The following is a 12,096-nucleotide window of genomic DNA, read 5'->3' on the forward strand; positions in this document are numbered from 1 at the left end:
CTGAGGAGTTAAATACAGCCATAAGCCTAACTCTATGGTAACTAACAGGACAGGGAACCCCGTGGGTAAATTTCCCACCATGATCCACCCACAGCAGCTAATCTCCCCCACAACCCACCCATCCCCCAGAAGACAATGGAAGTTTTACTCAATTTATAACCATTTCATCAAGCAAGGTAGGACAAACTGTTGGTTGGTTTGTTTTTACCTCAACTGTGCATCTTCTCCTGTTCAAATGGCTTCCCCATGTTTTCCACAGCAATTACCTTTGGGGGAAGTCTGCTTTGGGACAGGTTAATGCTGTGGGGAGACTCTTCAAATACAAGCACGGATAGTGAGACAAATGCATACAGACACTTGCCTCTGAGGAGCTGGGAGCCTGGCCACTACCAATCTTTTGTACTCACTATTCTGCCTTCTGTAGCTTCTCCAAGCAGCCCTCCAAAAGTGATTACAGGAGACATACAGGCACAGTATAGGAAAAGAATCGAGGCCAGGCACTGCAGACTTAATGCATCCTTGAAGTCACTCAAGAAAAAAGGTGCTTTCCTTTTGATGTCAAGTATCAAACCACCAAAAAGCCTAAATAGGTGAGATGAAACTCGTCAAGCTGTAGACTAGAGGATTCTAACTAGTTCAAACTAAATCTATGGGGTACATAAAATTGTAGGTGCTTACTGTTTGCCAATAAAAATTTAAATCATGGTATAACTTATAGAAGATTACCTCATTGACTCTAATGAAATGATGTCAGAGGAAAGATAAATCTCATTAAGTTAATGGAAACATAAAATTATATTATAGATTATATGCTGAAAAGGCCGCAGGCAAATGACTTTATAGGAGTAACTGTAACTTTGAATGCAAATATACAACTAAACATACAATCAACAAAACCTAACCAGCCATTCACATAAATGTGCAACTGCAACTCTATTCCTTATCTGTAATACAGATGTGAAAGGCAATGGACAGAAATACAGAGAAGGCAATTATATCTTACACAGTCCTTAGAATGAATGTAGTATACTAAGCTTTAATACAGAAGTCAAAACTATTTTTAATGATTTTTAACTTTTGATTTATTTATGTGAGTATTTCTGTCCAGGGGAAAAAAACCCTTAAAAGCTATTTCAGTATATTATTATATACTGTATATATTATATATATATATACATATATATGTATGTATGTATATATATATATTATGCATGTTAATAAAACTACGAGGTTTTAGTGGGAATAAAAAAATCTGTATTTACATTAAAACATCAAAATTATACCTTTTCAACTTTAAAAAATTAGGCCTTTAGATATATTTAATTTGAAACTATTCCAATAAAATATAAGCATCCTAGCAGACAGGACTCTTCTTCTGTTCAATGCCATGCTTCTAGCTAGTGGAACCCTGCCTGGTATACAGACGGTGCCAAATAAACACTGCTGAACTGAAAATTGTAGTCTGATGACTCAGGAACAGGTGATTATGCATACACCAAATGCAAGAAAATGGGTAAATATTAAATTTATGTTTTTGAGGGTTTGGGTGCTTCAAGCTTTACCATTCTAATTTTTTTAAGTTAAATACTAAAATAAATGCTGAGGGCATGTTGATAACTAGAAATGATTCTAAAATCTGTCACAAAAGAAATCATCTTTCAAAGATACCAATGACAAAATAGAAAATGAATCTCCATCATCAAATAAACAACTGATTATTTAACAGGTGGCAAAGGAGGCTCTCAGGTACTTGAGATGGATGGGCATCTAACTAGGTACTTCTACCTCTAAAATACGAAGAAAAGTACAGCCCATGGGAGACCAGCATTATTGGCAGAGAAATAAAATCTTATTCTGCTACATTCACAAAGACTCCTACATTTCACTAGTCATTACAGTGATTGTGTTGAATGTATTAGTTGTTGTTCTTGTCAACAATGAGTCTGTATATGATATCCTAGTTTTATAAATGAAGATTTGACCCCAGGTCCTTTAGCTCCACAGTGACTACCAGTACCCCATGTAATAGCAATAGCGGTACTTCTCTACAGTATGGAAATGCTGTCACAATAAGTTAGGACAAAGTATTTTAAACATATTTCATTACATTTTAGCAGGCAGCATTTCTATCCTTTACTCTAAAATTAACTTTCTAATTTCTCTAATAAAGTTTCCAGATGCCAATAGTAGGGTCTAATCATGCTTGTCCATCTAATTTTATAGTATTTCAAAAAGTAATGTTCATATAAGCTTTAAATCCATGCACAATGTATAAAAATCATTCACTGTAATTCCTCTTTCATCTCTTAATTCTTTAACTAGGAAAAGGATCTATATTTTCTTTCAGGACCTTCTAGAGGTCACCAAAAAGCCCACATACTATAATAGCTACATTTTTGAATATATGTCCTATTATATTCACTTTAAAGTAAAGATGGGTATAATTATTAAAATTGTTTTCAAATGCATGAAAATTCTCCTTAATGTCATATCTTATAGAAATGCATTTTTACAAAACCACAGAAGAAATAATGTATGAGATTAGATTCCAAATATCTGAGGAGTTAAAAGAGAAGACTGCTGATGCCTTTCCATTAAATCAGTGCCTAATCCCCCAAAGTAACATCTGTACCCACCGTCCAGTCCTCTGCAGTTCAGGCCCAGCATGATGAGCTGCCTCCTTAGGAGGCTCAGCAGACATTGGAGCAGATCCATTGGGAAACACTGGAATCTTCCTCTTTTCCTGAATTCCACAAAAATATCAATTTTAAGAAAACTGACAAGGTATCTGTGATGGCTAGAGGGAATATTACATCTCATGAGGATTTTAGACAAGTACACTGGAGCAAAAACTGTTTCCTAGTATAACCTTTTAAAACAATAACATTTAAAAATAAGATAGAATTTAAAATAATTTACCATCTCTTTCCGTTCACATTTTAAATTTACAATTAGCTTCCTGAACCTTCTAACATTAGTGGACCATAAGATAAACTCATACACACCATTTCAAATTTCTGTTCTGCAATAACCGTGGCTTTAATTAAAGTTTCCACTGCTATGATAAAACACCATGACTAAAAGCAAATTCAGAAGGAAAGGGTTCAGCTCATTTGTACTGATCATATTCCTTCATGAAGGGAAGTCAGGATCAGGAACCTAGGGGCAAGAACTGGTACAGAGACACTGCTTGATCCTCATGGCTTACTCAGCCTGCTTTCTTATAGCATCCAAAACCACCAGCCAAGGGTAGCACCACCCACAGTGAGCTAGACCCTCCCACATCAAGCATCAATCAAGAAAATGCCTTACAGACTTGGTTACAGAAGCATTTTGTCAAGTAAAATTCCCTCCTTCCTGTATAACTCAAGTGTATGATAAGCTGACGCCAGCCAGCATAGCTCTGAAAATAAACATTCTCCCAAAGAAGCATATTTTTCACAAAAATATTTACAATACTACTCACAGTTGACTACCAAAGAACTTTTACATTAATTTTAAAGACCCTACTTTCTCCACACACCTGCACTGCCAGCCCTCAGGGGGCTGAGGCAGAAAGACTGAATTCATGATCAATCTGGGCTATGAAAAGACCCTGTGCTCCAAGAAAAGGGGTGGGAGAAGAGGGAAGGGGGGGAAATCAACAACACTTTTCCTTTACTAAAACATTTCCTTAGAAAAGTAACACAAGAATTCCTTCAGTGACCTCTTATATTTTATTTAAAGTCAATAAAAAAAAAAACCACTTCTAAAATATAGGATCTTCTCCCCGATGTGAACACAAAGGAGTATTTCACAGGTTACCTCAGGAAAGAACTGGCTAAAGGAATACCTATGGGCAGATAAGCACAGATGGTGGGAAGAGGGAGGGAATGGAATACACAGGGAGCGAAAGACAGACACAATAAGCCATGTGTGGTTGTAAGTGCTCCCGATGTCTAAGACTCCCATGGACCTAGATATTTTATTAATATAGAGTAGCTAGACTGGGATAAAAAAGTAAGATCACCACTTGAAAATGTCAAAGCTGGAGCCCAGCTGAAGAGAGGGAGGAGGGATTATATAAGTAAAGGGGGGGGGGGAGGGTCAAGATTATGATGGGGAAACCCACAGAAACAGCTGACCCAAGCTCATGAGAGCTCACAGACTCTAGACAGACAGCTAGGGAGCCTGCACGGGACCAACTTAGGCCCCCTGCATGTGGGTGACAGTTGTGTAGCTTGGTCTGTTTGTGGGACCCCTAACAGTGGGATCAGGACCTGTCCCTGGTCAGAACCTAATTCCCTATGCTGGAATTCCCTATGCTGGAATGCCTTACCCAGCCTTGATGCAGGGGAAGGAGCTTGGTCCTGCCTCAACTTGATGGGCCATGCTTTGTTGATTCCCATAGGAGGAAGGCCTTCTCTTTCTGAGGGGGGAGGGGGGGCGCATTAGAAAGGAGGTAGGAGGAGGAAATGGAAGGAGAGGAGGGAGGGGAAACAGATTGATATGCAAAATTAATTAATTAATTAGAAAAACTGAAGTCACCAAAGATAAATAAAAAAGAAAATGTCAAAGCTAAAACCAATGTATGTATATCTTAGATCAAAGGGGAAACAAAAAACATTACTTAAGCCCAAGAAAAGAACAGAAGAACACATTACAGACCTACGTTGTAGCTAAAACATGAAAACATGAAGCATCAGGCAGTGGCTCATGCTTACAATTCTAGTATTTGAGACACTAAGACAGGAGGATCACTGCAAGTTTAAGATAGTCTTGTCTACACACAGAGGGTTCCAGGCCACTCAAAGCTAGATAGTAAAACATTGTCCCAAACAAAAAACAAAACAAACAAAACAAAACAAAATTTCTTTTCTTTTCTTTTTTAAAGGAAAAATTTAAAAGATGGGGGCAGAGGAGATAGCTCAGCAGTTAAGAGCACTGGCTTATTCCCAGCATTACCACGGTGGCTCACAATTATGAATAACTCCAGTTTTGGGTTATTTGATCCTGGGTACCAGCCATGCATGTGGTACACACTCATATGCAGGCAAAACACTCATACATATAAAATAAAATAAATGTAAAAAAATGAAAATAATTAAATATGTAGGCAGAAAAGGCGAAAATACATCTTTACTGAAGGACAGTGGAAGGAGGGAAGTAAGTCAGCTAAGAGCAGAAAGAAGTAGAAAAAGACCCACATTTAAAATGAAATCTAAAATAATTTTACGAACTACTCTTTGAAAAATATAATAAATAATTTACCTATTAGCAAAACCTAAGATATGTCAGGATGTAACTCCACAAACCAAGGAAAGTTTAATAATATAAATGTTCCAAGAAAATTTAAAATCTGGGCAAAATGGATAATATACTAGGCAAACAAAATTTATCACAACTGACCTAAGAAAGAAGAAAAGCTCACATAAACCAATTTTCATAAAAGAACAAAGCAACTTGTTAGGGTCCACAATTGGCAAGAGATGTAGCTCGAAAATGTATACCAGAAATTTCCCAAACTTGCAAAAACAAATTATTCCATACTATTTAAAGTGCTCAAGAACCAGCACCCCAAAGTTATTCATTGGTTTTTGTGAAACAAATAGCAATTGAAGACAGATTTAAAAAAAAAAACAAAATATATATATATATATATATATATATATATATATATATATATATATGTAGATACGTATATACAACTTAAAATTATGCAATAACAAAAGAGCAGGCAGACTATTAACATTTCCATGTCCAGGTACAGAATATTCGTACGAACGACCACAAAGCTGACAGACAAACATCTGCTCGGGATAAGAGAGTACAAGGGACATAGAAACCCAGGTCCATTCTCTCTGACTCTACCTCTGATTTCTACTGCTTTTACTTTTAGTGCTAGGGTCCAAATCCAGGGCCCCAGGCACAATGACAAAGTGTGCCCACTGAGCCACATCCACTGTAAATAGTTGTGACTTTTGAGTCCTAAAAATGCATAACTTACACTTTTTATTAGAAGTTTTGAGCTTAAAAAAGAAAACAACCCCAGACGCATACCTAGATGCTTACCTGAGAAGGAACACTTTTTGGTGGCTCTATGCGTATGGAAGGATCCCATTCTCCTGGAGGAAGGACAGTCACTTGATCTAAAAATTCATCAATTCCAGATAAGAGGTCATTTCGATCTTTTGCTTTATAAGCTACATCATGAAAAATCTAAGGAAAAAAGACACTGAGCATGAGGACTTTACAGTGGAAAGCAAGATCTACCTGTATCAAAATGCACTTTAGCTGCAGACACTGCAATGGAGCAGCAGCACCATGGCTAGCAGTGAACACTGCATTCAGGGGACATGCTTTCAGTTCCCAGAACTGTGGGGGCTCACACCTGTCTAACTCCAGTTCCTAGGGACCTGACTCCTATGTGCACACAAGAATACAATGTGAAATAAATAACAAAATAAAGCCGTAAAAATGACATAAATTCTTATTAGCTGCAGGTATTTACCTTACCTAGCAAGAATTAGCCCGTGATTAGTATTAACAGATCAATCAACAACAAACCAAAGAAAATGGTGAGTTGACACAAAGGAAAAATTTCACAAATAAATAATAATTTGTTACAAAGATGAAAATGAATTCACTGCAAATTAATTCATTACAATAATGTCATGTCATTCTTTCTGCCATTAAAATGTTATTTATCCTGAAGGAATAATTACGGACAAAGATATTCTGCTTAATAAATATTTATTGGTTATCTATTATTTGCTAGTTGCAATGCTGTGTGCTACCAAAAACAAACAAACAAATAAAAACCCTGCCTTTCTTTCCAGGCAGAACAGAGTTAACTGCATAGAAAGACAAACTTCCAAGAGAGGTAACTGTTCACAAAAGAAGAAAATTAAGGGAAGTGAAGAATGGAGGGAGAGAAAAATAGGCAGTCAAGCAAACTGCTGCTGAGAAGACTGATAACCCCAGCAACAGAGGCAGGAAGAGGAGAGTTGGTATGAGTCTGAGCGTAGTCCAGGCTACACATCAAGACTTTGTCCAAGAAAAGCCAACAAACCAAATAAACAAGCAAAAGACAAAACAGAGGTGCTAACTGAGGGAAAATCACAGCACAGGTAGTGTGCAGAGGGATGGTGCAACAGTCCTTAGGAAAACAGAATCATAGTTGTAATGTACAGGGGTACAAAAGCAAAACCCATCCAAGAAACAGAAAGGATGCTCCTATGGCCCAAACCAAGTGGAGGACAGGTAGTATCTGAATGCAAGCATGGGGAAGTGAGCAAGGTCCCTGACAACACCAGGAAAGGGTCTGCATCGAAGCTTAAAGCAAATGTGGTGGGTCAGTCTTTACCCCAGCACGTGAGAAACTAAGCTAAGAAGACTGCCAAGAGCCAGGTCAGGCTGAGCTACACAACCAGTTTGAAGCATTCTTGGGCTATACAGAAACCATAACGCAGAAAGAAAAAAAACTTTAAATAATGAGGCTGTGGATACATGTTGGATCAGGAGATGTTAGATGATCTACATGTACATATTACTACTGTCAAAATAGGTAAGAAATTCCAAAGATAAAAACCCAGTAAATCACTTTAACTGCCATAGTAAAGGTCAGAGTCTAAACCAGAGAAATGGCAGTGATTTAGAAAATAGATGAATAACTGACCCAGATCAGATTTGGTTTACAGGATTTCTGATGCCCTGCGAGATGTGTTGGAATGTCTGGCAAGCACTGTTAGAAATCTCTCTCTAAGAAGCAGAAGTCCTGATGACTAAGGAGTTTACAGTCAAATAGGACATCACAAAATCAGGAGAGAGAAAGAGAAACATCATAAGTCCCAAGGAAACCCCAAAGAAGCAACATCCTGAAATCAAACAAAATTCAAAATGTCAATGTAGTAAATGAGGTCAAATTAAAAGAATAGCACAAAGTACATGAAAAACTACTACTATTTCCTGAGAAATAGGTCTTAAAACTCACAACAAATCCATGTGTTAGAAGCGTACATATGAAATAAAATAGCATAGACATCAAAGATAATTTTATAAGCTTTACTATGAGAGAAAGAAGGACTAGCTCAAAGGGATTTTGACTGTATTTTAATTACCTCATCAGTCATGAGAGTGGCTATGGATCTGCCAATTTCATGGTATTGTGGAGCCTTCCCTGCTGGGCCCAGTAACAGAAACAAAAACCTAAGAAAAGATTAAAATATGCAGATTTTAAAAGAAACAACATACACACACACACATCCAGGAAACTTTTAAAAAATGATTCTATTATAAATACAGAAACAACACTCAGACCTTTGCAATCACCCACAAGAATCAAGAAAATAATGGTAATTCTATTCAAAACAGATCTTAACTGAGTGTAGTGGGCAAGCCTGCTATTCTAACACTTGAAAGGCAGAGGCAAAGAGGATCTGAGTTCAAAGTCATCCTCTCAGCTCAAGCTACAGAAGATCCTATTTCAAAAACCAAACCAAAACAAACAAAAATTTGATCATGCAACTATAGAAGGCATTCACAATTTACTCTACCAGTGTTTCCCTTTCCCAGCTTCCTTAGTGCAAAACAGTTACTAAGGAAGTGTTTTTCCATAAAAGTTTCCATCTTTTATATCCTTCTGGATTAAGCAACTTACTCTGGTCTGAACTGACAAAACAGCAAAGTTGTACAATCTTATTAGGGTCTCCAAGTCACCAGGCTGACCTCAAACTCCTCACTCACTCTTCCAAGTGCTGGGTTACAGATTTGCAGCACCACACTGTTTCCACACTGATTTCTCTTTTGAAAGAAGGTTCATGTATCCCGGGCTGATCTAGCACTTACTAAGTAGCCAGAGGTAACCTTGAACTTTGGATCCTCCTGCCTCCACTGCTCCCTCTACCACACCTGGTTTATGTAGTGCTGGGGACTGAACCTGGACTTTGTGCATGCTAAGCAAGCTCTCTGCCAACTGAACCACATCCCTTGTCCCACACTCATTTCTTGAAAGTAAGGTCTGTCGAATCAAAATAGTTCAGAATATATCCACAAAAAAAAGTCTGCAGTCTGAAACTATTTAGATCAAAGCTTTAATACTATAAATATGGCATTTAGTCAAGTAACCTTTCTGGGAGGAAAAAGAATTTCCAACTTCTATATCAAACCTTTAACTATTTTAGTGTTCAATAAAAAGTAGAGTCGTACCCTATTAATACTAGAGCAGATATTAATATCTTAACTATTTTTGTAGGTTACCATACAAAATAATGGGTTTCATCATTACTTCCTCAACCTTATATAAAATATTAATATTCTTATGCAAACACTTATCCTCCTGCTTTATAGAAATTTACATATGAAATAATCAAATAATTTTGCCGCACTTATTAACACTGTATCAGTAGTGAAAATGGAGCAAATATATATAAAGTAAGTATATTTCCATCAAACTCCTATTAATTTTTAATTACTAAATCAGTCATGAGAATACATTATCAACCACACCTCTTCATGGTACTGTGGAACCTCCCTGATGAAAAATCCCCCTAAGATGGTGCACACGCCTGAAGCTCAGCACTCAGGGGGCTAAGGCAGAAGGATTGCCAAGAATAGTAAGTCAACCTGGGCCATACAAGAGATTTCATCTAAAACAAACAAACAAACAAACAAAATGCTTCAAACAAAAAGTTACTTTCAAAACAAGTCACATTCACAATTAAGTTTCTGATACTAATGACTTGCAGAGATGTCCTTTTCATGGCCCATGAACTGATTAACATAATTTGCTATAATTATTATTTGTGGTCTCAATTTGTACATTCAATGTAAATGAATGGAAAACCAGAACAAAGAATTCTGCATGCATACACAAAGGATAGGCATTTCTAAAACGACTGACTGGGTTTAGATTGTATCTCAGAACAGAATGAGATTTGAATATGAGCAGCCCCTTCTGGGTCCCCAGCACAAAATGAATCTCAGTGACTGGCTTTGTAAAACAAAAGCTCATAAGATACCAAGCTTCTTATGAAGATACAAATGAAGAGTTGTTTTTACACAGTATTATTATAGCTGGAGAGGGTGACTCAGAGCTACGATCTCATCATTTGGGAGTGTAAAGGAGGTGTTAGAGGCTAGCCTGGGCTACATAGTAAGTTTCAGGTTAGCTGCAGAATGAAACATGGTAAAAGCTGGAGGAGCGAGGATATTTACACTCCAATACTCAAAAGCATTTTGGCACAATGACTGAATATCAGTAATTAGTAATTCAATAGTGCCTCTATTACACAAAGCAAGTATTCTTTCAGTGGGTCCATATGAACAGTCATGAAGGAGAATTGCTTTTTACCTAGTGGGCACAGGGACCTCAGTCAACCCGGAGAGGAGAACTGCAGGAGCCAATCTCACAAACGCAATGATAGGTCTCTCCAAAAAGTCCACTTCTCCTACCAAAACATTGGATGCCTCAGCTCCTGTGGGAATTTTCCTCATGAAATTCATGTCAACCTATTGACAAATAATTTAGAAATATGATTGCTTAGAGATGAATGAAAGAATGACTTTAAAACGACTACTGCCAAACAAAACTTGCCATCTAAAAGATGTATAATGCCAAAATTCCCACAGATATAAAGAACGAAGTAGACAAATACAAAAAGTGCAAGCAAAATTCATCGTCTATTGTTTTAACTACTACTATCTTTATTACTTTAGAGCTCTATATTATCAAACATAAACTTGAAAATTTTTCAATGAATAGACTATTTATTAGACACTGGTGAAGACACACAATGCACAAACTAACAATGGCTCATGAAATTATACACAGTGCTACAACATATTCATTTCATGACTTTCTATTATTAAGTATTATTGTTTCATATGTCTTTATACATCCTCCTTTTAAAAAAAAAAACTACCATTTCCTAGTATTTTTCCTTATGTGGAAAAACATGTTATTTACAATGCACATCTATAGCCTTGATTAGTTCACACATGGGACAATGTGTAAAGGAACTCAGCTGCCTGTGTATAATTACAAAACAGTTACACACATGACACTAGAGTGGGTGAAGCTCGCTCTCATTTATACACAGGTTCACACAGTTACTAAACGACTACTACCAAGACTATCTATGAAGAGAGAAAACCAGCACTTACAGCGGGCCTCTTGAGTCCCACTCCCAGTGTGCCACAACTACAGTGCCAGGAGGCAGACTCCTGCCCAACAAGAGACAGGGAGGGTATACAAGAATAGGCCAAGTAAAAAAGTGAAACTGACAGAGGAACAAAGATCAACCACAACTGCCATGCCTAGACAAGATCCACAATGCAAATGATAGTCATTTACTTTTCAGCAACAAAGAATAAATTCCAATTTAGCTAGGAACACTTTCTGAAGATCTGAAACAGAGCACTAATGAAAACAAGGTAAGTTAGAAATGACAACTGTAAGAGCCTTTATTGTCTGTTTTTAATTTTTGTTTGTTTTGTTCAGAGTAGTCTAGAGCTCACTATGTAACTCAGGTTAGCCACAAACTTGAGATCCTCTTGCCTTGGCCTCTAGATAACTAGGATTACAGGCATATGTCATCATGCTCAGGCGAACACTTTTCCCAAATAGTCAAAATCCCTAATTTTAAGTCTTTCTACAACGTGAGATTACAAAGCTCCACAAAACTACAATCCAAATCATTTAAACCTTTTTTCAGTGAAGTGTGCATTTGTGGACACACTATGAAACAGAATAAAAAGCTTGAAAAACCGAATCCTATTTGATATTTAAAACAAAGCTTTAGAAATAAGTTGTAAAAATGTCAATGTTTCATGAGTTAATAGTAAACTGACAGGCAGCAAATTAAGGTACTTCCCAACCATTAGGAAACTAGGCTGTCACTTGAGCTTAGTGCTGAAGAATAGAGGGTCTTTTTGTGTTGTTGTTTTCATCTTTATTTCAATTAATACTCATCAAACAAAATAAATTCATAGGGGCTTTTTGCTGTTGTTGTTTAAACCATGCCTCTATCTACCCACGCTTCCCAGTGGCATTCCAGAAGGTCCTGACACCATGAGTCAGTAATTCTGGGATGCAGTACAGCCCAGGAAGAAGGCTCT

The 12,096-nt window shown here is 37.1% G+C and overlaps 1 protein-coding gene across 8 annotated transcripts in view; it reads right to left on the reverse strand.

Moving 5' to 3' along the window:
- The window catches only part of Slc4a7 (solute carrier family 4 member 7), a 94,164-nt gene that overhangs the window by 33,491 nt on the left and 48,577 nt on the right, over nt 1-12,096 (reverse strand). For all 8 annotated transcript variants that reach the window (XM_076544478.1, XM_076544477.1, XM_076544476.1 and 5 more), the window contains 5 exons: nt 10,331-10,488; nt 8,100-8,187; nt 6,052-6,198; nt 2,637-2,743; nt 408-582 (listed from right to left, as the gene is read on the reverse strand). In XM_076544478.1, coding sequence (XP_076400593.1) covers nt 408-582; nt 2,637-2,743; nt 6,052-6,198; nt 8,100-8,187; nt 10,331-10,488 — 675 coding nt within the window. The remainder of the gene's footprint in view (nt 1-407; nt 583-2,636; nt 2,744-6,051; nt 6,199-8,099; nt 8,188-10,330; nt 10,489-12,096) is intronic.

This window comes from Peromyscus maniculatus, chromosome 9, assembly GCF_049852395.1.
Source record: "Peromyscus maniculatus bairdii isolate BWxNUB_F1_BW_parent chromosome 9, HU_Pman_BW_mat_3.1, whole genome shotgun sequence".
Taxonomy (NCBI): domain Eukaryota; kingdom Metazoa; phylum Chordata; class Mammalia; order Rodentia; family Cricetidae; genus Peromyscus; species Peromyscus maniculatus.